General features: G+C 41.2%; 1 protein-coding gene across 3 annotated transcripts in view; it reads left to right on the top strand.

The window, feature by feature from the left end:
- The window catches only part of ptprsa (protein tyrosine phosphatase receptor type Sa), a 269659-nt gene that overhangs the window by 192562 nt on the left and 49150 nt on the right, over nt 1-27947 (top strand). For all 3 annotated transcript variants that reach the window (XM_053634470.1, XM_053634471.1, XM_053634472.1), the window contains 10 exons: nt 1223-1367; nt 9544-9864; nt 11600-11793; nt 15589-15706; nt 20891-21484; nt 22411-22505; nt 22922-23175; nt 23823-23910; nt 26315-26542; nt 26943-27103. In XM_053634470.1, the coding sequence (XP_053490445.1) occupies nt 1223-1367; nt 9544-9864; nt 11600-11793; nt 15589-15706; nt 20891-21484; nt 22411-22505; nt 22922-23175; nt 23823-23910; nt 26315-26542; nt 26943-27103 (2198 nt within the window). The remainder of the gene's footprint in view (nt 1-1222; nt 1368-9543; nt 9865-11599; nt 11794-15588; nt 15707-20890; nt 21485-22410; nt 22506-22921; nt 23176-23822; nt 23911-26314; nt 26543-26942; nt 27104-27947) is intronic.

Consider the following 27947-nt stretch of genomic DNA (forward strand, 5'->3'; position numbering starts at 1 on the left):
TTGTAGCTGCTGAAATCGAAACTGTCAGAGCTGCTCTTATTCATAGAAAATTAATAAACACTATCTAACAAATCAGAATTGAGATTTCAACAGCTGTGTGGTATAAACTTGATAGTGTTTTATTGTGAGCGTTAGAATTATTGTGATGCCAAAGCAGAACTACAAACTACAGGAATATTACAGGGCAATTAGCTTCTTTTTTTTTTCAAGATTGTGTTCACACTGCCAAATCAAAAAAAGTGACAGGAGAGCTGTTCATTTTCTAAGGAGCTCTGATGGAGCACATTAATACACATATTTCCTCAGTTTAATGCTAATTAGTTATAATGCGGTAAAGTGACAAATTCAAATGACTAGCTAAGACCATCTTATAACACATTGTTCAATGTACCCCCAGTTTTTTGCGCTTATAACTTAAACTATAGGCTTTAGTTCTGATTAAATACATTGACATAAAAATGAAAGAAAATGGTTCACCCTACATTTACAATAGCAAGCAACAGATCCTATCCGTTATTTTCTATATATGCGCGCAACAGAGCTGCAATTTCAGCAACAAGTGGCATGTGAAATGATATTTTCTCAATTCTATGCAAATTAGGTATGACACAGTATAGTGACAAATCCAAACAACTGGCTCGATTGATTCCTGAGACCAATCACATGGCGTGTGTGGTCTGACATTTCTTCAGTTTCCCATTCTTTAGAGCCTGCAATTAGTTCCCATTTTTCTGTTTGACATGCAAAAAATGGAATGAAAACCATGGTTTCATTTTCCCCTGGCACATATACATGTGCATAGAGGGAATATGAAGAAAAATAAAGCTTGGAAGATGGTTGGTGCCTCTGGTGAATGCACATGATTAGTACAGTTACCTTGCTTTACTAATCTGTCAAAGAAGTTAATAAAAAAGCCTATCATTTAACACATAAATCAAACTTAAATACATTTTAAACAGAAGTGGTGTGTAATATTTATATAGTGGGCTGTAGGCTATGCATATTGTCTACTGCTCTGACTACACCCAAATGCAGCAACAGTAGTGTTTGCTACACAACCCCAAGAGACAAACTACACACCACTCACTAGGGTGAACGTATAGTAACTGTTACTTATTAGTGTGAATGCAGGGTAATGGACAAAGCCCAGTGAACATTGGACAAAGTTCTATGTAACATATCATTCAATTTCACATTTCACTTAATCTTCCCCAACAAATAGGTAACAAAATCATTCAGCCCGACCTCGTCCTATGTGGTGGAGGGTCTGCGAGCGAACACAGAGTATTACTTCTCCCTGGCGGCTATTTCGAACAAAGGCATTGGTGCCTTCACCAACGAAATCTTTCAGAAGACATCCCAAGCCAGTATGTACCTCTTTTACTTTCTTGTTACTGTTTGTTTTCAGAAATGGACACCTATGCAGTGTGTTGTTTTGACTGTGAAATGGCTCTGGCCATGTTTATTCCAAGCATTATATGTGACCAGACAAAGCAACTCTCTTTGTGAGCAGGGTGTCTATCCCTCACCAAAGTCCCCAAATCCAGGGCATTGTAAATGTCAAGAGTAAATGTTAACAGCGTGTGTGTGTGTGTGTGTGTGTGTGTGTGTGTGTGTGTGTGTGTGTGCGTGCATCTCCTGTATGGCCATCCGAAGTGGAAATGTTTTAGGGACACACACTTTGCCTAGCCCTTTAAATCTGACACTACTAAATATGTATTCTGAATAGAGATTTACAGTGGCTGACAGAAAGAACCGCTCAGGTTTTTTCTACTGTATATTACTGTGTGTTTATGTGTTTCAGCTGTCACAGATTTTACCAGAGATTTTAATGCTTTGGAATAACAGTATGTCTATTACATTGTAATTAAATGTATGCCACAAAACAATAATTGATTAATGTGAATGTAATTACTGATTATTCTTTCCCAATAACAAGCTGACTTTTGATGCCTTTCATTTCAGTCTGTGAATTCACTAGGCTTGTGCAATATTGATTTACTGTTTAAAAAAAAAAAAAATCTTGATTTAACGATTTAATTGTCTGGAACTGATTATAAATAAGACACAAAAAAATAAAAACGGAAAATACATGTAGTAAAACATGTCAAACGTATGATTTTAGGTGATTCCACAGATTCATAGTGATACTGTCCTTTGTGTCTTCTGTTAACAATTTTGCACCTCATTCATATCAAGTGATCGACCCTTTTCATTGATTTGAATCCGAAAAATTGCCAGACACTTATTCTTTGCGCCAGGTCTGCCATTTTCTTTCGGCAATTACAGTCACAACTGATGGATTCATAAAGAGGTGATTGAAAAGTTACTGTAACAAGCTATTTAATAGTAAGTGCAAAACTAACAACGAAAAATGTCAACTGAGAGTAAAATCTTATTTTAAAAAAACATTTAAAAAGAGTAAATTCATGAGTTGGCAAACTTTTACTTTTTATAGGTAATATAATATAATACAGTATAATGTAATATACAGTTGCAATCAAAATTATTCAACCCCGACTGCAAATCAGGCTTATTGCCAAAATTGACAGATTTTCAACTGTTTGCAGTGAACAAATCAACCAAAAGCAATTGAAATATTTCAACACATCGAATGCTTATTTCCCCAAATTCAACTGAAAATGCAACTTATAATGACTTCTCCAGTCTCATAATTATTCAGCCCCTTCATGGTAAGCATCTTTAGTACTTAGTAGAGCACCTTTTCTTGTTATGACCTGCTGCAAACGAGATGCATAGCTTCTGGCAGCGTTCCTGAGGAATCTTGGCCCATTCCTCATGAGCAATGGCCTCCAGCTCAGTAATATTCTTGGGTTTGTGTGCTGCAATGGCCTTCTTCAAAACCCACCAGAGATTTTATATGGGGTTCAAGTCAGGTGACTGTGATAGCCCTGTAGAATCTTCCAGGACTTCTTCTGAAACCAAGACTTGGTGGAATTTGAGGTATGCATGGGATCATTGTCCTGTTGGAAGTTCCAATGACGCCCAAGCTTCAGCTTCCTCACAGACGGTATGAAGTTTTCTCCTGGGATTTCTTGATACTTCAATGAATCCATCTTGCCTTAAACACGCTGTAGGTTTCCAGTGCCAGAGGATGCAAAGCAGCCCCGGAGCATCACCGAGCCACCACCATGCTTGACTGTGGACAGAGTGTTCTTTCTTCTTTCTTCTTTCTCCAGACATACCGCTGATCCATTGTGTCAAAAAGTTCCAGTTTTGTTTCATCGCTCCACAGAACAGAAGCCCAAAACTTCTGTGGCTTATATATATGATTTTCAGCCGGCTTTTCTTGTGCTTTTGGATCAGTAGTGGTGTACGTCTTCAAGTTCTGGCATGGAAACCTTCTGCGTTTAGTACGTGCTTTACTGTGCTCACTGAAACCTCAGTGTCTGTTGCCACCAAGTTTTGCTGCAGGTCTTTTGCAGTAACTCGAGGGTTTTTCACAACCTGCCTTCTCAGAAATCTGCTTGCAGCAATTGATGCCTTCCTTTTTCTGCCCCGTCCAGGTATTTCATTTATTTTCTGCCCCTAGCTAGTTCAGGTATTTCATGTGTTCCAGCTCAAGCACACCTGGTGCCACTAATGAAGCCCTTGATTAGTTGCGTCAGGTGTGCTTGAGACAACACCTGTTTTGCATATTTGTGCTTTTGTGAGGGATTCTATTCAGGGGGTTGAATCATTTTGAAACTGAAGAAATCATTATAAGTTGCATTTTGCAAGTTGGAAACCACTTGAAGCATGTATTGAACTTTTCAATTTCAATTACTGTCAATTTTGACAATAAACCTGATTTGCAGTGGGGGTTGAATAATTTTGATTGCAACTGTAATTGGAGTAAATGTTACTGGACATTGTGAAAGTGAAAGATCCTCACAAACTATCAATAAGTTATATTGCACAAGCCTAGTTTTTATTTCGTTATTTTTTTAAGCAACATGTAGGTAGAGATTCATGAACAAGTTGATAAATATTAGATTGGTATTTAGTTTAATGGATTCGTGTGCCTTCTTGCGAGGGTGGTACCACTGGCTCCACAGTTTTTTTTTCTGTTTTTTTTTCTGCTGCTGTTTGTACTTCACGTTTTCCTAAATGTGAAACGAACAAATCAATATGGTCACCTGTTTTCTTCTTCCTTCTTTTCATTCACGAACAGCTAGTGCACCTTTTCTCGTTTGTGACCAAAATGTCATTGACTCCAGTGTGTGCTATGGCTTTCCTCTGCGTCTGCTCTCTCTCGCTGAGTCGGACTGAAGGCCTCGCAGTTGGCGGCCGCCGAAGCCCTGCTGCTAGGCGGCGTGCATGTCAGGAAGACCAGTGAATTATTCACAACCTCCAGCTAAAAATACACACTTACTCCCTGACTTCATCATTTGGAGTAGATACTCAATTTAAGTGATCAAATATTCAGTTCTTATTGCACATCTTTAAGATGGCCCGAGAGCCAGTCTCTTGTGTGGTGTTTGGATGCCTGTTGTTTCAGAGCTGTCAGCATAAATTAGCCAAAATTTAAAGCAAAAATGAAGGCAGCAAAAGAAAGCCATGGCAGCAGGAGCCAGCAGTGTTTAAAACATTTTCTGTTTCTACCAGTGGGGTGTGTGTGGTGAAGCAAAAAGCCACAGCAGATACACACACTGTAAAAGCTTGAACATTAGAGATCACGGGCTGCATGCAGCACTCCTCACTTGCCTGATGGGGGTGCTATAGGGATCCTGTTAACACTTCCCTTCCCTGAACACTGGCCAAGCCTGGCCAGGCATGACTAATCTGTGTATGTCCACCTTCCCCATCTCAATATGTGTCTGTGCTTTGGTGTTTTTGTTTGTTTTTTGTTTGTTTGTTTGTTTTTATATGGTCTTAATATATCTTCATCACAACATATGTGTGTGATATATGTATATATATATATATTTATATGTTTCATCTATTTCTTTCCCGCTAAAATGAAACCAAAGCTTCCATTTGTATGGCTTAGTGTCACTTGGGTTTTCTTTATTTCTTTCAGTGTCAGTTAAAGATACTTTGGAGAGATTTTAGTTTGCTTTTTTCTCCTTTTTTTGTTGTTGTTTCACTGTATGATTTTTTTATGAGACACATATGGTTCACTTCACAAAAGAAGACAGCTTTCAGTGAGTTCCCTTGCCCACAACTGGGTTTTCTTTTCCCTTTTTGCTACAACAGTCAGCAACCTCAGCCCTTTCCAACTTCCCCAGCAGCACAGCATGTAGCATTCTCAAAGCAAATCCATTAAACTAAAGGTGAGAGTAAGTATCTCTGGGGGACAGTGTTAGCCTTCTGCTTGGGACTGTGGTGCTCTGGAGGCCTCCGCTCTGGCCTATCACGCCTTTCATGGCCTTGCAGATGGACGATTTGGCTCTCAGAGAGCCCTCGCTCAAGCAGAAAACCAAAATAAAAAGATGGAGTCACTGTGAGAGAGGTCAGGAAGGTGACAGTCGAACAGTCAGTCCTGTACAAAACAGCATCCAAAACACACAAACAAATCATTCTATTGTGAGTTCCTCAGAGGTAAGTGCTCGCTGTTTGGAAGAAGTCCACTCTGTTGCCGCACTTCATGTACTTTTAATGTCAATGTTAGCATTTAACAAGCCTAAAACTAACTTATTTATTGTCAAATCTCTCAGTGTCAGCATTTTGACCAAATGTACTTCTGCATCTAAGACCCATAAGATCTTAAGATCCTCTTACACTGCTTCCGTTTTGTCTGTCTCAAGTCTAAACAGTCACTCTAGGACCGTGTAGCCTGTTTATCGTGTGATAGATGACCCGCACGTCTGCAGTTGGACGTGTGACCTGTCTGCCATAAATCACTGTGGTAAACCCACAAAGCTCAATAGCAAGAAACGCAGGCCAGAGGGAAATCACTTCTCCCTCCACATGCTACCGGTTGTCCACGTGTCACACGCATGGATGGAGCTCCTGCCGTGCTTCCGTTTTCCTCACAATAGTTCAGATTAGAATTTAGATCGAACAGGCTTGTCCTGACAGAAGTTGCCTGCAGTCCTGCGTAGAGCTCAAGACAAAGCTTTCCTGCTTCGCTTCTAATGGATCGTAGAGCCAGTGGAATAAAGAGAGGTTGTCTTTCTTGAGTACAGCCTCCCTGAGCACAAAAACAAACTGCCAGCTGCAGAGAGATAACGCAAAGAAATAGAAGAGTCATCTCTTTTTCCTTCTCATCCTTTCTCTCTTTCTCTCTCTGCTAAATATAGTTCCAATTACCTCAGTACAGCACTGCAGCTTTTTTCATTACACACACACTCACAATGCATCAGAACAGTCACCACACATCTCACCGTAATGAGACGACGGCTTGATTACTTGTACATGCTTAAGACCTAACGGCCATTAAGGTTAAAGCTTTCTATTCATTCCTATGCTCAGCATGCAAAGCCCATTTCCAGACAAAGTGGCAGCGTGGATTTCTTCCGAAACACGAGGAAGCAGGGTAAATCTTGTACATTGTGTATCTTTTCCTCTGTGGTACAGTGTGTAGTTTAAAGACGATCAACTTGAAGTACAGTGTGTATCTGGAGGCCATCGTTGTAGGCTGCTGTGAGTCTGTAGTAACAAAGCAAAGACCTCACTGACAGGCAAAGAGTACTTTTTCACCCCCACACATCTCCCAAACCAAAGCATAGCAATACAACTTATCATCAGAATAGTCTGGGTGTATTATTATTCATACACACCTAAAAGACTGATTGTTTTCTCTTTTAAAGACAAGGGGATGTGATTTAATTTTTGGGGGTTAGAGAGATAGACACTCTTGAGCCGGTCAGAAGGGTGGCCAGAACGTTGACCTTCTGGAGAGAAAAAAAAATGTTCCAACAGTTGCGCTGACTTCAGACGTGCTCATGGAGGGTCCACAAACTGAGATCCAGAGACCCTGCTCCTGATAGCACTCCTGATGTCTGGGGGATAGATACGGATAAATGGCAACAGACAAGAATCCCAGTTCATGTCATTTCAAGTCCAGTCAGCTATAGGGCATCATGCATGGTTACACCTAGAGATTATATCACAAAGCTGCCAGGGCCTTCACAGTGCCTTCACTCAAATCATAACGTCAGATTTGAAATCCTTCATGTTTAGCCAAACAAGCAGTTTAGCCTCATACTTAGCTTAACTGCAGTAGGTTTTTTAATGTACTGGAATAATTCAATTAGCCCATCTATTTGACATTTCTATTTGACATAATGCTGAACAGATGTTTTTATTAATAAAAGAGCGACATTTGTACCCCCAAAGGCAACTTAAAATATAACATGGGATTATATACCTGGGATTGCTTACTGAAATACATAAATATTATGACAAGATATGACCGAGGGTAACAGTGTGGTAAAGCCCTACAAGGTAAACTAATTTGTGATAAATAAAGCAACTGAGCTTCTTATGTAACATAAGGCATTGATAGAAGCTACAAATATAATACAAATGGCCACAAATTCACATTTAACTCAGGTGTCTTACTTATCCATGAGCAAAAGCAAGCTGGACACAACATTATAATAAGAAAGGATGTAAAAATAAATAAATAAATGCTATACAAAAGTAGACATTGACATTTAGATCAGCAGTGAAGTGGGATCCAGACAGTGGGATTTGGAGGATATAGATGTAGATGAGGGTGGGAATCTGAATAGATGGAGGGGAACAAAAAGCCAGTGTCTCTCTCTCTCTCTCAGCCATGTGGACCCTCAACATAGTGTAAGCAGTGTAAAGTACTGTGCAGTCCTAGCTAAAGCACTGGGACAGTTCTCCCCCTCTGAGCACCACAAATCAAGCCAAAGCTCAAATCTTTACATCTAAAGTCTGGACATGCCTCGAATATACCACAAATCAATCCAGCTGCGGTCTCCTGTGCACTGATCCAGCATTCGGCTGAGAGGTTTTGTAAAGAAGGGGAGAGTTGATACCCACCGGCTCAGGGAATATTGCTTCCTTGTAGTTGGGTGCTTGTGGTAAGAAAGTCTTTAAAAAAAAGAGAGAGAGAGAAAAAGTTTGTTTGATGGAAGCCAGGTACGTATGATGTAAAGGAAAATAATGTTGCTGTTTTGTATTGCTTTGTTTTTGATGGTCTTATTTTCAGTTTGAAGCCCAGCAGCTTTCCATGTATCTTATGAGTTGACATTTTGGATCCTAGTGTGTTTTTTTCTTCTTTTCAGTCATTTATTTTGCAAAGGAATTCATTTTCCTGTAATCCCCTAGTTGCATTTGAATTAATTTAAGCCTTTTTTCCACAAGGTGTTCTGTTTGAAATTCAAATCATGCTGTCTCTTGATTTGTTTTCTGCAAAATGCCCTTATCATTTGTTTGTCCTTTGAGTTGATCACGTTCCTTCACAAACAGAAATAACTGTCACTTTGATAATTAGCTGGGCTCCTTTTTTCCTTTTTCTTTTTTGCAAAGCAAGAAAGTATTTTTGGCAGAAACACCAGCACATAGCCTTGCAGTATAAAATACACTTAGCACATTAACCAGCCACTGCAGGTAGGCTGATGAGGTTGGAGCCCATCATCTCTGGTCTTTCAGAGATCACAGGCTGTATGACTTAATAAGATTACCACAAAGTTATCATATCAATTCAGAGCCTCATACATGTAGTCGTTGTAATATAAACCACAAACAGCACACATTCATCCAGACACTTACAAACCAGGACAGAATTTTCCTCAGGGCCAGATAAGATCTTGCCTTGTATCAAGTGATCACAGTCTAATGTAAAAGGTAACATCGATACCAATACTGGTATCAGGTATCGGTGCTTATTTACTTGTACTCACAAAAATGCTTTGATATCATTACACAAGCCTAGTGTGCATTGTCAGCTCAGTATATTGTTGACAATCAGCGGCTGTCGGTCCCTAATAATGAGGTATTCTTACACAATTATAATGCGTCTTCTCCACTGCAACCCTAGTCGCTCAATTCAAGCTAAATCATGTAGCTAGGCAGCGCATTTGATTTAAAATCAACTAGACTGTTTTAGAAAGAATGAGCCTGAAAGCCATGGAGAAACATAAACAGAGCTAAATAAAATATTCTGTAATGTCCCCAATTGATTAATACTGAATAGGTTTTTCACTTTTATTGGTGTCGATAAGTACTAAAAACCAGTTGCGTGTACTCAGTCTGAAAAAATGATATCGATGCATCCCTAGTAATTAAAGTATGATGTGCAGGACAGTCACTGCCTACTATATCCGTTACTCAGCACCTCAGCTGTGAAACGAAGTCCTGTGGTCTAGCCAACCTTTTAAAATGAGCCCAGTTTTATACTTCATTATTATGCATGTCATGTTACATTCCTCTTCTGTTCCCATTTGCATTTGCCCTTTGAATCAGTTGATTCTTCCTCTTTTTTTGCCTTATGTTTGGTACTGTCGTGGCTTGTTTTTTCAGTTCAGTTTGTTCCCTTTTATCATTTTCTTTTTCTCTTTCCCATCTTTTCGTTTTTTTGTTTCCCCTCCCTCCCTCCTTATCCTCTCCTCCCTGCCTGCGCAGAGCCATCCGCCCCCCCTCAGGAGGTTAAATGCTCCAGCCCTAGCTCCACCTCTCTGCTGGTAAGTTGGCGCCCCCCGCGTTCTGAGAGCCAGAATGGCCCGCTGGTGGGGTACATAGTGCGCTATGCAGTGGCGGGGGGCGGAGCTGGGGTCGGGGTCGGAGCTGAGACCACAGAGGAGCTGCAGGCACCAGCCACCTCCACCGAGATAATGCTGCAGCGACTGGAGAAGTGGACATCGTACCGTGTGAGCGTGGCTGCAGCCACCACTGTGGGCCCGGGACCGGAGAGTGTAGCGCTTACATGCCGCACTGACGAGGACGGTACGAACCCGACACGATCTTTAGCTAGCTTTTACATTGGCGTGTTGATTTATAGAAACAATTGGTTCTATAATATCGAATATGCAAATTTCCACTATTACACTTCTGTAATTGAAGGATAGAATATAGTAGCCTTATCTAGTTCATACTCCCAGTAATTAAGTCTAATGAGTGGCAATTTAAATTCCCACAAAACTACTGCATAACACAATGGCTACATAACGGCTCTTCTCAGGTCAGTTAGTGGATCAGTAGGCTCCAAGCGAAAATGCTGCTTTTACCCACCCTCGTTTTATTTCTCCCTCTCTCTTGGAGTCACTGAGGCAGACAGGCAACTTATGAGCTCTGAAATGATCTTCAGCCAGCTGCCGGTTGTAAGAAATTGTGCCCGACATCCCTGGCGACAGCAGTGCTCCAGGCTGAGTGACAGCTGGAGTTCAGGGGACAAGCTGCTAATCGATACACAATGCCCAGCAGTTCCTCCACCCTGCCTGGCGCACACACACACACGCTCAATGATGGATGTGAGAGCATGTGTGTGTTTTGGTGGGGTTCCCAGCATGGATAGAGCAACTCGGGCAGGTCAGATGGGGAGCACTGGGCCCTCCAGGGTTTCTTTACTTTGTTTTGCAATAAAGGAGGAAGAATTCCAGCATCATGGAGTGAGACATTTTAGAGAGTAAATACATGTATTTGGAAACAATCCGCTACATACTAGGGATGGCAGAAAGATCATGATACATGATACGTAAATGTAATGGGGGGGTAAAATCAGTTTAAGGTGGAATCGGTTATATTTTACACGAGATTGACACGAGAGTTATATTGTGTTTCGTCATATCATTATATGAATATTATACAGTTTCATCATTACCACATATACACTTCCATCTTACCCTGTCCTCCTTCTCCCCCAAAGTAAATACAAAATGAGTGTTTTATTGACAGCACAGAGAACCTGTCCGCTGTTGAGAGCAATACACAGTAAAGGCGCCATTTAAACGCCAAGGCTTCATATAAACAGATTTTTCATTAGCTCTCAGATCTGAGGCTACGGGGCGACAGGAGGCAGACAGTAGATTGTTCAGCAGGGAGCGGAGAACTGCGATAAAGCAGGAGCAGCTTGAGTATGAGTAAAGGCAAGAGATTTGATTTCAAAGTCCCTTAAGTCCGTAAGTGCATTTGAGACTTGTTTCACCTAATCGAATGGTAGATGCGCTGAAGGCAGCAGGAAACCGTGTCTGCGAGACGGCAGTGTCAGTAGTCTGTAGGTGGATGACTCCATCATAATAACAGCAGTCAGTAAAAAAAAAAAAAGGCAAAAAAAAAACAGTAGCACATGGAATTGATCTCTTTTGTCTCTGCCTTGCGACAGCTTCTCTGCATTTGTCCCTTTGTCTGCTGAGGGATTGTGCTGCGGTGTTGCACCTAACAATAGGCAGAACATAGTTAACAGGATTCTGAGATTGAAACAGAAAACTGAGATTGTAAACAGGATTCTAACTGAAATAAAACTCGAGGATTTTAACTCGCATGTAACCAGGAGTCTAAGGTTCTAACTCAAAACCAGGATTTTAACCAGAATTCTAACTCAAATTTAACCCAGATTCTAATTTAAATGTAACCATTACTTTAACTTAAATAAAACATTTTTAAAAAAGTTCTAAATGTAAATAAAACGAAGATTTTTACTCAAATAAAAGCAGTATTCTACCTCTGTCTGTTTTTTTCATAGTTCCTGGTGCACCCCCTCGGCGAGTGGAGGTGGAGGTGATCAACTCCACTGCACTAAAGGTGATGTGGCGCTCGCTGTTGCCCGGGCGACAACACGGCCAGATCCGTGGTTACCAGGTGCACTATGTGCGGGTGGAGAACGGCGAAGCACGTGGGCTCCCGCTCATCAAGGATGTAATGTTGGCTGATGCGCAGGTACACACCCCTCGCACACTCTTCACACTGCTCACACACTCCACATACTACTCACATGGCCCTCACAGTGCAGACACGTTCCTCACACACTTCTCATACACTCCAAACACTCCACATATACTTCTTTTCACACTCCTTACACTGCTCTCACACACGTCACTGCTTCTTACACTGCTCTCACACACGTCACACTTCTCCATTTGAGAAATGAAAAATGATTTAAAAAGCTTCAAAATAGTATTTCATTTCCTTTTCTTTCTTAGCCTCTGAGAGGACTTTATCCCATAAACAGGAACGTTTGGAGAAATCTTTGGTCAGTTTTATTCATAAACCTTGTTTTAAAAATGTTGTCTAAATCAGTTCAAGCTAAAAACAAATAAACAAACAAAAAATCCCTTCAATAAAAGATAATAAAACACATGACAAGCTCATTATACAATAAAATGCAGGAGAGTATAAAAGTATATGAAGTGTATAACAGAAAATACAATAAAGGACAATTCACAATAAATAATAAATAAATAAATAAATAACAGGCAGTTCAACTAAAAATGAAACGTAAAAATTTCAAATGTTGTTAAAAAGCCGAAACACATTTGTTTCGTTTTGTACTGTTATCTAGAAATATGGACAAAAGCATGTTGCAGTTGTAGCATCATCTTGAAATTGAACCACTTTCCTCTTCAGAAGTTTGGTGTCACTGCACCAGTAACAGACTCCAGAAGAAGGCGTGGCGCACAATTTAAATTTAAAGGCAGACTGATATAAAGCTGATTATGTTGCATGAATAGCATGTCCCAAAGTCTTTCGATTGAACAACACATACTTATAGTTACATTTATTTACACAGTTTGGTTCCTGTTGTTATGTATGTTACAGCGGCAATAAACAGTTACTCCCTCACAAGCCTCTCTTTTTTAGCTAATAAGTTAATAAGACAAAAATAAACATAGCTTTTCATTTTACCAAGAAACCACAACGTATAACTTCCTCTGTCCTAAAGTTACAGCTTCATCTCTGTTACAAAATTCTGACACTGGAGACTCCTTCTCCAAATGTTAAATAAACGTCTCCTCATTGAAAACAATTATATGTGTTGTCTTTGATAAATAACAGCATGTTCTGTTTATTCTTAGGCTTTGATTACGTAAAGTATCTGCCATACAAATATCACATACAAGCAGCCTCATACAAGTGGTTGCTATAGAAACAATAACATATTAGAATTTAAGTTGCAGCCGGCAATAGTGCCAGAGCTACTGTTATAAAAGATTAGTCAGATTAAGTATCACTGAGCCAAACAATATCTTTTAGGCGACTGCAGTTTCCATAAAGTAGAAAAGCACATTTTAAACACCAAGCACGTCTTAACGTCTGATCAAAAGGAAAAGGAAAGTGTTATTTCAGGTCAAACTATTCCTGAAGAATTTCTATATCTGAGAGCCCCACTCACATACTTCTTCACGTTACTCCAAAGACACTTTGAAGGGAACCTTTAAGAAAGTTCCGTCCAAGATCCAAGCATGTGTTAATGGGTCTGAACGTCCATAAGTGACTGTAAATTAATGCACGCTTTATGGCTAATGCAAATCTGTAGTAGACTCGCAGATGGGAAAATCCAGTTGCTGGAATACATACAGAATGGACAGGCAGAGTGCAGAATCCTTGAACAGAGCATAAATTATTGGCTGCCCTTATCTTTTCCCCTCTCCCTTTACATCCCGACCTACTTTTCAAGCATGCTTCAGAGTGCTCTCCACTTCAGTGCCGCGCTCTTCCTTTCTGTTCATGCATCTCTCTCTCTCTCTCTTTCTCTCTCTCTCTCTTTCTCTGTATGTCTCCTTTTCTCTTTCTGAAATTGCTTTCCCATGCGCTCTCCTCTGGGTGGGGGGAATCAGTGGGAAACGGATGATACAGCCGAATACGTGAGTACAGAAAGACGCAGAGTATTCTGCGTGGTTTTGAAGCTCGTGGTGTTGCATCACTCCCTACCGAGGGTCACTCTTAGCTGAGATGGAATCTGATCTGGATTTGATCTGAGAGCGGTGTGTCACGCAGCGGTGTCAGTCAGAACACACCACTGATGATGCACAGAGGGGGTGATGCAACATCAAGAGCTCATTAATGTCTGTGTGTGTGTGTGTGTGTGTGTGTGTGTGTGTGTGTGTGAGAGAGAGTTGTTTTGCAGTGCAGCTCTGAAACATGAATATGAATATTGTGTCACACAGCTCAAGAGAGAGAAACAATAATCTCTTGACCCACTAGAAGTTTTTTTTTGGTTTTTGTGTGTTGTTGTTGTTGTTGTTGTTGTTGTTTTGTGTGTTTTTGGATGCAGCAGTAACCCATCACTCACACATTTGCATGATTTATGTGCACTGTTTGTTCCAGCCTGTAGTCGGACCCACACTTGGCTGTCTTTCTGTTTTCCCCACACGTGCCCAGCGTTCATTTTCCCCATCTCCTCATCTGACAGGACGCTGTGAATTCTACAGCTACTACTTATTAAGAAAGTTTACTAGAATTTATTATGGTACTCCATGGTAACTATGGTTGTTTTTAGGGATGCATTAATACTTTTTTTAGTACATGTACCAAGTACATGTTTTTTTTGGCACTTGATACAATTACTGAACCTCCTTAGTATTATTATTAGTTCTAAGTAATCAGTGGCATCACTGAAGACTTTGTTTATATATATCTGAGTGTGCAGAGTAGTGTCAGTGAGGTGCCTTGAATTGCTCATGACACCTTGAGTCACAGACCTTAGTGAAAGAAGTGTGTAGTGCTCAGTGCTCACAGAACTGAAGTGCTCTCACACACAATCGTTCCTCTGCACGCTTGCTTCACTGTCCCATGCTCAAACATGTCACGGCATGGCAAATCACGACACTTTGTGTTGCTTATCCCTCATTGCAATTGCACTAAAAATAGCAGTGTGCATACAGTCAAGTCGCACATCAACTCAAGTCCTCTTGATTTTCTGCCTCGAAAGCTACAGCAAAGGCAATCAAGGCAAACGTCCTCATTGCCAGAGTTCAACCAGTGTTTATTAATTCCGCTCTGCCACTAATAATAAATCTGATCTAGAGATCAAGGTAGACTAGTTAGTTAGCTGATGGTGTTGTTATGGTTACACAGTTTACTTTGTGTGCGCACCAGAGGCACTCAGCTCAGAACGTTTTCTTGAAGAAGAAAAAAATGCTAGCATGAAAGCAGGCTTACAGTAATCAAATTATTTATAAAAAAAGAAAGAAAGAAAGAAACCAGACAGTATTAGAAAAAAAAATATTTGGAAATAAAGAATGGGGGGAAAAAAGAAAAGCTACACTGTTTTAGTGCCTCAGTGACAGCTACGTGAGAAATAACAACCCACCCAAAGCCGGATTAGCAGCCGTTCAGCAAAAATTCATTACTCAGCCCAGCTATTTGCTCAGGCTTCTCCTGCATTAATTGCCCTCTGCTTATTTTCTACAAGGTTCATGAGACAGAGACAGCCTGAGGACTCGTGGTTCTTAAAGAATCTGTTTTACTTAAGGAAACGCTGTAGCCAGTGTTTGGAATTTATCCCCAGTAAACATCACTGTTACCTCCCAAATGATGCAGGGAATTAATTATGTAATGCTAAAACTAACAAGAAAATGTATGCGGATGTTAGGGTGGGTGAAATGAAAGCTGTGGCAGCGCGTACAGTCTTCCCCTCATATGTGTAGCTGTTTTTTGGGGTTTGTTTTTTTTATGACTTATACCCTAAGCACCTACACTCTCCTTCTCCTATTTTTCATGTGTTTGCTGCAGGAGATGGTGATCGGGGGCTTGCAGCCGGACACCACCTACTCCATCACAGTGGCAGCCTACACCACCAAAGGAGATGGAGCACGCAGCAAACCTAAACTGGTGGTGACCAAGGGAGCAGGTGAGTGCTAATGCAGTCATCATCTCTCTCTCTCTCTCTCTCTCTCTCACACACACATACACACACACAGAGGAGAGGGAGCGAGAGAGAGAGAGAGAGCCCCACATGCCGGTTGCTGCCACCTCCTGCAGCCAAATGAACCCTGGGGAAATACGAGAGACATGAACAGAATATATAACGTGCTGGAGCATGGAAAGGCAGCAGCGATAACACGAGTTGTGTGATATAGGTATTATGTGCTGTGTGAGCTGCTGATTACACCTGTGAGGTTTTATTATTACAGATAAAGGAAGGGGGCAAAAAGAAGGTGCAGTGTAGGTTATTGCAGTTGTTTGTTCGTTGGTGATTAGGAGGTGCTTCGGAATATAGCTGTATTTAAGGGTCTCAGAGATGTGGAGTCAGAGCTGGGATAAAGTCAGGACCAGCATGCACATGATGATTTTGATCCTGAATCAGTTGTGTGGAGGATTAGTCACTGAATAACAAAAAGCATCAGCACAGATAAGAGGCTCTGTGCTGCGCTGTTTCAGTGAGATGAGTATCTCTTCTTCTGAGACGATACAGTGTGTACCTCAATACATGATTTATGACAGACAAAGAGGCCACACCTCCTTCAGTGGTGCGGACAGATACAGGGGGACACACGCTTTTTTCACTGTAGGCACAGAGGCCATGCCTTTTTTTTTTGCACTCGGACTGACACCCACATAGGCCCTACCTCCTTTACTAGAACTGACAGCCACGCCTCCATAACTAAGACAGACACACCCAGATACCACGCCTTCTTTTCACTAGGACTGACACACACAGAGGCCACGCGTTCTTTTCACCGGCACTGCTTGGAGCCAGTGAATCTTTACACTGTTCATGTGTTTAGAGCTGAGAGCAAGAGGTCAGGGCAGCATTGCAGGTTGCAGGTCAAAGGCGACTCTGGAACACACAGCAATGGCATGGGGTTTTTTTGCCGGTGAGACTTTTAGCTCAGCCGTGTGACAGGCATGCATATCACAAGTGTCAGTGTGTGACAGCTTCAACGCAGCTGCCCAGCAGACTCATCACTCTCTCTGTCTCTCTCTGTCTCTCTCTCTCTCTCTGTCACGCACACACACTCAGAAACACAGACTGATATGCCTCAGCCACACATACAGGCTCTCAAAAAAGGATGCTCATTGTCCCCCATTCCCCCCCTTTTCTCATTTCTGAGAGTGTGGAGAAAGAGCTTAAACAAAATAAATAAATATATGAAGCGAAAAAGAGAGGAAGCGGAAAACGGACTTAGCCCTTCTCGGGTAAAGAGCATCACAGTCTTTCATGTGACAGCAGGGCAGGGTGGCTCGGCCAATGGGCGCTCAGAGGAGGCACTCCAGGCACTTTCATGCTTCATATCGAGGGTATTGTGCTGTCAGACAACTTAAGCCTGTGCCTCACTTTTGAAACGCTCATGGACTCTCCACTTCCTCCACCTTTAGCCTCCCATCTGCCAATCAGAGATAGACTTCAGGGCTCCAGATGCATGCTAATTGTCCAACCCGGGGCCGAGCGGGGCCTTTTGTACAGCACCATCTCTGATTTGCACTAGAAATGGATTAGTCTAAGAGTCAGAAACAAAAAAAAGTGTGTGTGTGCTGTGTGTCATAACATAAGATTTAATGCTAAAACATGACATGACTTATTGACTCGAGGATATAAAAGATTTCAAAGTCAGAAATGTAAAGCTTTACTTGTATTTTGAGTGCAGTTTACATCCAGATGAAAAGAACAAAGTTGATCTAACTATAAACTATGATTTTTTTGTTTACATTCATAAGATTTTTGTACAATGGGATGAATTTCAGTCAACTAAAATATATTTTGACTTTATTCTTGTATAGCAAAAAAATTCTGTGTGTAGTATAAGGCCATGAAAATCCTTCATATTACATTTAAACATTTTCGCTGCTTTGAAAACCCTTTTTGTCTTTACCTCATATATGATGTATTGAAATGGATCAAGCTGAGAGAACTGACTGGAAAATTGAGAAAACTGGCCTGTCTGGGTTTATTTTCTTTTCCTGTGCTATATTCACCATGTCCCTGATCAATCCTAATCCTGCCACACATGGTACCATGCATTTGTTTTTGTTTTTTTAAACGGATCATGAAATCACCAAGGAGCTTTTTCCAATATAAAGATTAGAGTAGTTGACAGCACCTTCATCTCACAGCAAATGTCCCCGTATTGATCTTTTTGATGCCACGCATTGTCCACGAGGAAAGACCTGACTGTGATTGATGTGGACGCTGTTATTGAGCTGAAAGCATTTAGTGGTTGATTTGAGCTCCATCTAATACTACAAACGCCAAAACCTTCAGTCTGTATGTATTTATTTATTAAACGATCAGATATGACAGCAAGCGAAGAACAAAAATGAATGGAAAGGCCCATCCTGAAAAACTAATTAAAATGTTTATATTGGAATATTTGCGGTGTGTTTAGTGATTCTGCTGCTAATTTGTTGATTAGTGCTGCATGTACATTGTTCCTGTGAGAAGTTAGTGGTTGTGTGCCGCTCTGATGGCACGGCGGAACATTATCTCAAGGTCAGGTTTGACTAACCAAAAAAGAAGAGCTTCTTATCTCACTTAGTATTTTCCAATGAAGTTCAGCATTATGTTTATGAATTTAGAAATTAAACATGTAATAATGCAAGAGATTGGTGCAAATGCTGGACTCAAAGTTCCAGAATGCAGTGCAGATATACGCAATTGAGACCCAACACAGCTAGCTAGCAATCTATGAGATGACAAGTGTAATGCACTGACAACTGTAGCAGCGTGAAAGCTATGAAAGTGGTGCTGTTTGAGCAGAGTGTACAAATGAGGAGGTGAGCTGGACAGACTAAAGGATTTAAGTGCCGCTGCATTACTCTCCTTAGAGTCCTTTGTTGAATGGCATTGTGGGTAATGTACGAACTTGTTTTCCAAAGTAAAAAATATACCAACATTTCAATGAAATAAGCTAAAAACTAAAAAAAACCTCACAATTTCATTATGAAATATTAAGAAAATTATTAGGAGTCTTGGATGCCATTAAAGATAAGGATAAAGATATAAGGTACTTATAAAGATTCGTTTGCAGGTTGTTCATCATAGAATTTTGCTTTACGAAAGGGAGTGTCCATATTTTCATCGTTTAAAAAAAAAATGCGATTATGGAAATGTTTGCCCACAGCATATGTCTGGAATTAATACAGTACAGGAAGCAACTGACACGACAACTTCTGAAGCCCAGCATAACTCACTGTGAAGCTTAGAATTAATTCCTTCATCATCAAAGGGCTTTTTTTTTCTCCTTTCCTGTTCGCTCCTCTGTCCTCACAGCTCCACTGGAAATGAGAAGGGCAGTTAGGGAGCTGGAAATTAGAGAGCAAGAGCGGGAGGAAATGAAAGTGAAACCCAATCCGTTCTCAATCAGCGGCTGTGTGTCAACAGTAGCCATTAATGCAGGCCGTGATGGGAAACGTGCCTGGGGCCGTGGAGTGAGGGATTGAGAGATGTGCGTGTTGGCCGGCACACTGGGCTGAAGTGGAGTCGGCGTTTACCACCTCAATCACGGAGGCACTGACCCCTGCCGTCCTCGCCTTGCACCATATTGCAGCATGTCCGTCATCACCTTCATCCCTCCCTTTCTCTCTCACTTCTGAGCCACTTCAGTTCCTCTCATTCGTCCTTCTGTTGGAATGATTTACCTCAGTGGATTAACTCTTTATTTAAACGCTTCTTTAAATATAAGCGTACTTCTTTTTTTTGTTTCTTATTGAAAACTATGTACCATATTTTTTTATGCTTTGTGCTTTAAGGATTATAGATTATTGAAATGTGCAGTGAGAGGAGTGAAGAATTGTGTTTTTATTAGGGACAATACAAAAATCATAAGCAATGCCGATAGCTGGGGTCAAAGCAGTATTAAACTAGGAAGCTTGGTCTACAAAATGCATGATAAGACTTCGCAACAAGAAACAAAACAACAGGGCATAAATAACCATACAAATCAAGAACCAGACACAGAACAGATGTACACGATCAGATAACATACCAATAACATGACGGGGGTGAAGACAAGACTAGACCAGAAGCAAAAGCACATGGCAAAATATAAACTGGAGCACATGGAGTATAAAGACTAAGCACTAGTGTAGAGAAGAGGCATGACAAATATTACAAATGACTTATCCTAAACCTATCTGAAGCACCTTGTACTCAAAATGGAAAATGCTATATGTTTTGTCCACTGCTATGTATAAAATGTCAACGGTACCACATTCTTATGCTAAAAAATTAACATTACTGGGAATAAAACGTAAAGTCCTGATTAACATTTTTCATGACGGACAAAAATGATGAATTTTGAAACCAGTATGGGGTCATATTGAACCAAGATCAATACAGACTTTAGAAATTGAAAATCAAGATCAATAAAGATTGTTTGCACCATGAAGCAAATTTGAATCAATCACAACATGTCTAGGTGACACGGTAGCGTCTCTCAGCTCCAGGCTCTCTGGTTCGACCCTGAGCTCAGGTTACTGGCTGTGCAGAGTTTCTGTGTTTTCCCTGTATCCATGTGTGCTTCCTTAGTGCCTCAAAATGGTGCTCCTTGGTGTGAATGGTATCCCATCTAGGGTGTACATTTCCACCTCACAGTCGGTGGGTAGGCTCTGGATCCACCACCACCCAGACCAGGATGAAGCAGTTACTGAAGATAAATGAAGGAATGAGTGAATGAAGAAGGTGTCTAGAGTTTCACCCCTTAACCTCTGCATATTTGTGAACCTCTGGTCTGGAAACTAGTCAGAACCAGTGTGTAAAGACTGTTTATCTGACTCTAAGTCTGTTTGTGTTTACACATTAAATAATAGTATTTTCTTTATTAGATATGAATAAATGTGTTTGTGTTCCACACCTCCTACACCACTGGCACTAGAGTACACTCATCTTGTTTTATCAACGTGTCAATCAAAGCCATGTAACTTATAGAGCTATCAATCTGAAAATGTGGCACATCTCATTAAAGCCCTTTGTCGTACTCATTCCATCATGTTAATTATTGTTATGCAGAGGGACAATTATTATTGCTGTTCATTTTCATGCCATTATTAGTCTGTAAATGTATTACACTAATGTGTTTTGTGTGTTTTTCTGCAGTGCCAGGCCCTCCCTCCCTCTGGGTCCATCAGGACTCGGAGAGCTCAGCTGTGGTACGTTGGCTCCCTCCCGAACTTCTTGCGCCTGGTCTGGAGCTCCTTGGTTATCGCCTCCAGTTTGGCCGTGAAGATGTCCCACCATTGGCGACGCTGGAGTTTGCACCATATGAGCGTGAGTTCTCTGTGTCCAGCATGCACCGGGGCGCCACCTACATCTTCAAGATTTCAGCCAAGTCGCGTTCTGGTTTTGGTGAGGAGGCCAAACAGGAGCTGAGCCTTGACGAAGAGGCGCCACACGGCTATCCACACATTAGCGACGCCTCCAATATCACCTGCTGCTCAGTGCAATTCTCCTGGCTGCCTCCAGTTCTGGCCGAGCGCAATGGCGCTATCACAGAGTACACGCTGGCATACCAGGAAACGGGCACCTCCAGTATGCCCCTAGAGCTGCGCCTGCCAGCCAACGAACACAGCTACACTTTGAACAGCCTGAAACCGGACTCTGTTTATGACGTGAAAATTCGTGCACACACCAGCGTAGGTCCCGGGCCCTACAGCCCGACCGTCCAGTATCGCACAGTGGCCCTCACCACAGGTAGGGCTTGCTTTTCTGTCTCTTTTTCTTCGGAAAACCAAAAAAAAAATCCAGACAACACCACAACCCCCGCACTGAAAATCCAAGCACCTACACCGTGAATCGATTAAACTAACGCGGGGGGACGCTCACCTCACTATCCCAAACCAAGGTAAAAGTCGAGTCAGTAAGTTAAAAGTCAGTCAGTTTTGAAAGGGAGGAACGCCGAACTCACGAGGTAAGTGCTGAAAGGTCAGACACGCTTCTCACAGTGCCAGAGCACAAACACACACGCACGCCCTCTCATTTAGCCACTCCCCCTCAGGTATGGCCAGGTAGGAGCTGAGAGGAGAGTCACATCTCAGTTGTAGGCAGTGTTGATGCAGATTTCAGTTCTTTGACTCTTTGGTTTTGTTTCTTTTTGCGGCTTTGTTTTTTTTAAAGTTCACCCACCCTTTCCCGTCCTGTTATGGTTTTATGGCATGGAAACCCAAGACGCACTTCTAACAACTGTAGGCATGCTGTGATTTGGTCTGTCTTCTTGTCCCTGCCTGACTCAGTGTGTCAGTGCCAATCCAGAGGGACCCCAAAAAGGGACAAAGTCTGTCTCTGTGGGACTTTCTTAGCCACTCTGGGTTGGTAGGGTCCATCTGACCAGGCTGAGTCGTATGTCATCCTGTGCTCCATGGGTCTGTGTCCACCAGTTGGGAAGTGTCCTGTTCTGTTTGTCCTAACACCTTTATTCACCTCCTTCACAGCGATCACCACACACCACTTACTCGTCAGGAACCCATCAGGAATAGAGGCTTCCAGTCTCTTTCTCTCTCTCTCTCTCACTCTCTCTTATTTCTTTGTTTTTCTCTTCATTATCTCTTGTCATCTTGACTAAAGCAGCTGTCTGTTTCTCTTTTTTTTTTTTTTATTCCTGTCCGCGTTTGTGCGGCCAGATGTTCCTAAAAACTTCACAGTTAAGTTGGTCACCAAGACAACAGTGCTGCTGGCATGGAAGTTTTCCGACAGCCGCTTCCCATACCGCTGCATGGTGAGTGAGACTAAACCAAATCCTCAAAACAACAGTCTGAAAAGTTTACGTTTATAGGCGTTTAGTCCTGAATTTCTGATCTGTATCATGTTTTTCTTACAAGCTGTAAAAATTCTCAGGTATTCACAATATACTGTCCATTCAGTTACACTGACAGTCATCTGTGCAAATTCACCACAAGAAGAGAAACAAATTTGTTTTGTAGCATTACAGTACACTGCTAAACGCTGTCTCACAACCAGCCTCATTCCATGCTATTATATAGTTATCCATTATGTGCTAAGTGCAACCTGAGGCCTTAGTCATTATATGATAAAAGGCCAGTTGAACACAGGATCAGCACTGAGACACTCTTTCACTTGAGGTCCTTCACCTCTATCTTTTAGTAAGTCGTCTTCGATTACTTCCTGCCACAGATCGAATACAACCGCCAGAAAGTGGACATCGATGCCCGCATGACCAAAGCTCTCATCACCAACCTGAGAGCCAACAGCACCTACGAGTTCCGCATCACGTGCCCAGACAGCGGCGACGGAGGCCCCAGACACCGGGTTGTGGCTCGCACCGCTCCCTTTATCCTCACCAACAAACCAGAGCTGGACGTGAGGAGGGAACCGGACAACACCGTCAGCATCGTCCTCCCTCAGCTTGAGACCAAGGACATGATCAAGTGAGCATCGTCCACAGCTTTCTCACTGTGAATCACGTGTCAGAAGGCAAAAAATAAATGTTAGCTAGAGGCAGTTGCCTTACTATCAGCACCATTTCAATGCCACTGTCTTATCAGAAAATCTGATGAGAAGTGCAGAATGATGTCATCAAAATCGTTGATCTGTATTGGTAGTGTAAATTTTGAAAAGCCATAAAAAATTGGTTTTTAACTTCATGGGGACTTAACAAGTATAGAAGTAATTGTTTATTTACTGTTAACAGGGTTGAGGACTTCCTTCTCGACTTTCCAAAAAATAATCCAGAGTTGAGGAGATGTTTGCTTTGGTTTATCCATCCATGCCATCCTTACATTTGGCCAAAATAGACAGGACAGGATAGCGTTTATCTCAGGACAGTGCAAATGCTACCCAAAGAGTTTAAAACTCTAGCTTTCTTCTAATTGGAACCCTGTTTGGCCGTTTTGGGTTTTCTGACAATCATTTAAGTGACTTTGTGCCAAGTCTCATCCTCACTATAACGGTAAAGTGTAATTGTGGCACAACGCCTGATCTGTATCGGAGACAGTCGTTGCTCCAGTGCCAGACAGCTTTTATTTGTGGTTTTATATTATTTATTCATGTGACATTTTGCCTATGCTATTTACAGGTCTGTCTATGTGGTAGTGGTTCCACTGAAGAAAGGCAGAGGGCCGATAAGACACATCAAGAGCCCTGATGAAATGGATCTGGAGGAGGTAAACGGCAGTGAATTTCCCTGTCTGAGTACTGCATGATTTATTATAATATTTACATGTTCAAAAGCAAAAAATTACAGATCCCATTTTCTACTTTTAGTCGACTGATGTAAGTCTATTGAAACACGTTTTGGGGTCACTTGATGGGGAATAGACTCCATCCATACATCCATGCTATTTCTAATTAGATATAAAAACAATAATAAAAAGCAATGCTAACAATATAAAAAAAATACTAAAGTGTCCTAAAAAAAATTATACTATACATAAATATTTAATAATTTCCAACAGACACTTACTGGAGCCGGTCTTTTATTGTGACTGAATCTCAGATGACATTTTATTACTTGTTACAGCATTATTTTTGGCACTGTGTTATTAATGCATACAGTGCCCTCCATTAATATTGGCATCCTTGGTAAATATTAGCAAAGAAGGCTGTGAAATATTGTCTTTATTGTTTAACCTATTGATCTTTTGTTAAAAGAACATTCACAAAAATACTCTGCTCTCATGGATATCAAATGGCAAACACAACACAGGTTTATCAAAAATATATATATTTGTTAAATATAGGTGTGCAACAATTATTAGCACCCTTATGAATTCATATGAGAAAAGTATATTCCCATTTATATTTTATGACTTCCTGTTTCACAGGGGTATAAATATGAGGTAACACGTAGGCCAAATTCCCTTAGTCATTCATAACAATGGGTAAGACCAAGGAAAATAGCTGTGATGTGTGGAAAAAGGTTGTTGAGCTTCACAAAATGGGAAGTGGCTATGAGAAAACAGCAGATGCATTGAAAATGCCCATTTCCACCATCAGGGCAATAAGAAGTTCCAGTCAACTGGAAATGTTATGAATCAACCTGGAATAGGACACGAGTCTATATTGTCTCAACATACTGTGAAGAGGATGGTTTGAGTGGCCAAAAAATTTCCAAGTATCACAGCTGGAGAATTGCAGAAAATAGTTGCATCTTGGGGTCAGAAAGTCTCCAAAACTACAATCCGAAGTCACCTACATCACACAAGTTGTTTGGGTTTCAAGAAAAAAGCCTCTACTCTCACCCAAAAAAAATTCAAGCATCTTCAGTTTGCCAGACACTACTGGAACTTCAAATGGGATCGGGTACTATGGTCAGATGAAACCAAAATAAACCTTTTTGGAATAAACACCAGAGGTGTTTTTCGCACACAGAGAGGTAGCCATATGGAAAAGTACCTCATGCCCATGGTCAAATATGGTGGTGGCTCATTAATGTTAGGATACATGGCATCATGGACATCAGATATCATCAGATATTAAATGAAAACCTGACTGCCTCTGCCAGAAAGCTTAAAATGGGCCATGGTTGGATCTTCCAGCAGGACAATGATCCAAAACATACATCAAAATCAACACAAAAATGGATTACTGACCACAAAATCAAGTTCCTGCCATGGTCATTCCAGTCCCCTGACTTGTAACCCATAGAAAACCTATGGAGTGAACTGAAAAGGAGAGTCCACCAGCATGCACCTCGAAATATGATGGATCTGGAGAGATTCTGTGGAGGAATGCTCTCAGATCCCTTGCCATATATTCTCCAACCTCATCAAGCATTATAGGAAAAGCCTCAGAATTGTTATCTTGGCAAAGAGAGGTAGCATAAAGTATTGACTAAAAGGGTGCCAATAATTGTTGCATGCCTATATTTAACAAAGATTTTTTTTGTTAAAACTATGTTTTGTTTAATATCCATGAGAGCAGAATATATGTACTGAAAAGCAGGTATTCACAGATGTGTTGATAGCCAATCACATTTCAGCCTCAGTGATGTTGAAAATCTGAGGGCATCTGTGGCTAAAACTAGCTCTACTGGAAATGTTTGTAATTAAACATTTAAAGTGATTACATTTTTTAAACGAGATTGATAACCCTAGTTGTTCAAATTCATGCCCTCATCCAATCCACAAATCAGTTTCCAGTATGACTGTGAAGCGTGGCCGAACGTCCTTATTACCTCAGGAGAACTCAGGCTAAACCAAGCCGAGCGTTTCTGAAGCTTTCCCTCAGGCCATGTCCAGGGGAGAGCCGAATTACTCTTCCTCTTCTTCGCCTCTCTGAGATGCTGCTACACTTCAGCCACTCAACCTTGAGCCGTGACCGCCACAAGGGTATATTGGCTACTGATTGATTCTTTCTGCCATTGTTTTTTTCCCCCACCCTTTTCTTCTCCCAAGTAGATGACTCATTCCATTTTAATCTGGGCTCAACGCCAGAAAACATCCCATTGACTCCAGACCACAGGGAGAATTAAGATGAAAGAGCTTAAAAACATTTTTGCAGGATGAATGTTGATTGGGTGGGAACTTCTGTTGTCCTATAGACTTTTCCCTCTCTGTCTGTTCTCAGCTGTTGAGGGACGGGAATGTGAAGCAGAGACACATGCGGACAACGCGGCAGCTGAGCCAGGTAGATGTGAAGAAGCCGTACATCGCCGCCAGCTTTAAACCCAGCACCGTGCCTCCAACCTTCACACTGGGCAACCAGATGGTCTACAACGGCTATGAGAACCGCGTTCTGGAGCCGGGACAGGACTACGTCTTCTTCATCCTGGCCGAGCTGAACTCCACCAGTGCAGTGAGTGGAAGTCACTCTCACACTACTGTCTATCACAAGTCACAACTCGAATAAATATCACGACTTTTATCATTCACAATATAGAGAATGAATGAAGAATTTAAATGAAACACAAATAAACCAATAAACAACAATAGATAAAAAGAGTACTTCAAGTTCTCTTGTATGTACACACTTACAAAACAAATAAGATTCAACACTCTTGTGCTAAACATTTATTATGATATATTTTGGCAAGTTGTTTAGTAGAAGTTAAACATTGTGCTAGATTTGCTTTATTTTATCACATACAGTTGTTATACCTAATGTTTATTCCACATAAAGACAACGTATAAAGAATAAGAAGTCTTTGTCTTCGGTTAGCGATCATGACAGTGTGTGTTTGTGTGTGATTTTTTAGAAAATGTTTGTGGCCAGCCCTTACACTGACCCCATCATGGCCCCTGACGTGGACCCCCAGCCCGTGGAGACGGGTGGAGACGGCCTCATCTGGGTGGTGGGACCAGTCCTGGCTGTGGTCTTCATCATCTGCATCGTCATCGCCATTCTGCTCTATAAAAAGTGAGTGAAGGGGGAAATGGTTTGGGTGAGAAAAGCAATTGAAATAGTCCAACACAACGAATGCTTCAAGTGGTTTCCCCAAATCCAACTGAAAATGCAACTTATAATGACTTCTCCAGTTTCAAAATTATTCAACCCCTTCATGGCAAGCATCATTAGTACTTAGTAGAGCACCGTTTTGCTGTTATAACCTGCTCCAAACGAGATGCATAGCCAGACACCAGCTTCTGGAACAACAAAGACTTCTTATTCTTTATACGTTGTCTTTATGTAGAATAAACATTAGGAAAACAAATCTAGCACAATGTTAAGACATTATAAGTTGCATTTTCAGTTGAATTTGGGGAAACCACTTGAAGCATTCGATATGTTGAACTATTTCAATTGATTTTGTTTGATTTGTTCACTGCAAACAGGTGAAAGTCTGTAAATTTTGACAGTAAACCTGATTTGCAATGGGGGTTGAATAATTTTGATTGCAACTGTAGATAGATAGATAGATAGATAGATAGATACATAGACAGACAGACAGATAGATCTAAATAAATAAATAAATAATAGATTCATCATCTATTGAAGTATAGTGTTTCTAGAGCAGCCAAATGTTTTGGAGTTTACTATGATCTATGTTAGTTTGGCCAAAACAAGTTTACAGTTTTCCCTTTATCGTAAATGTCACATTCCTTGTCCCAAGACGGCTTCTGCAGTTTTGCAGTACCACTATTAGTCCCTCCACACAAGCATCAGACTCGGGTAGGATTTTGTGCATTAGAAATTATGTGGGTGTTGGAACATTTCCAAATTTGTTCATTCATCTTCAGTAAGTGCTAAAGATCATGGTGGA

The sequence above is a fragment of the Ictalurus furcatus genome, chromosome 10 (assembly GCF_023375685.1).
Source record: "Ictalurus furcatus strain D&B chromosome 10, Billie_1.0, whole genome shotgun sequence".
Taxonomy (NCBI): domain Eukaryota; kingdom Metazoa; phylum Chordata; class Actinopteri; order Siluriformes; family Ictaluridae; genus Ictalurus; species Ictalurus furcatus.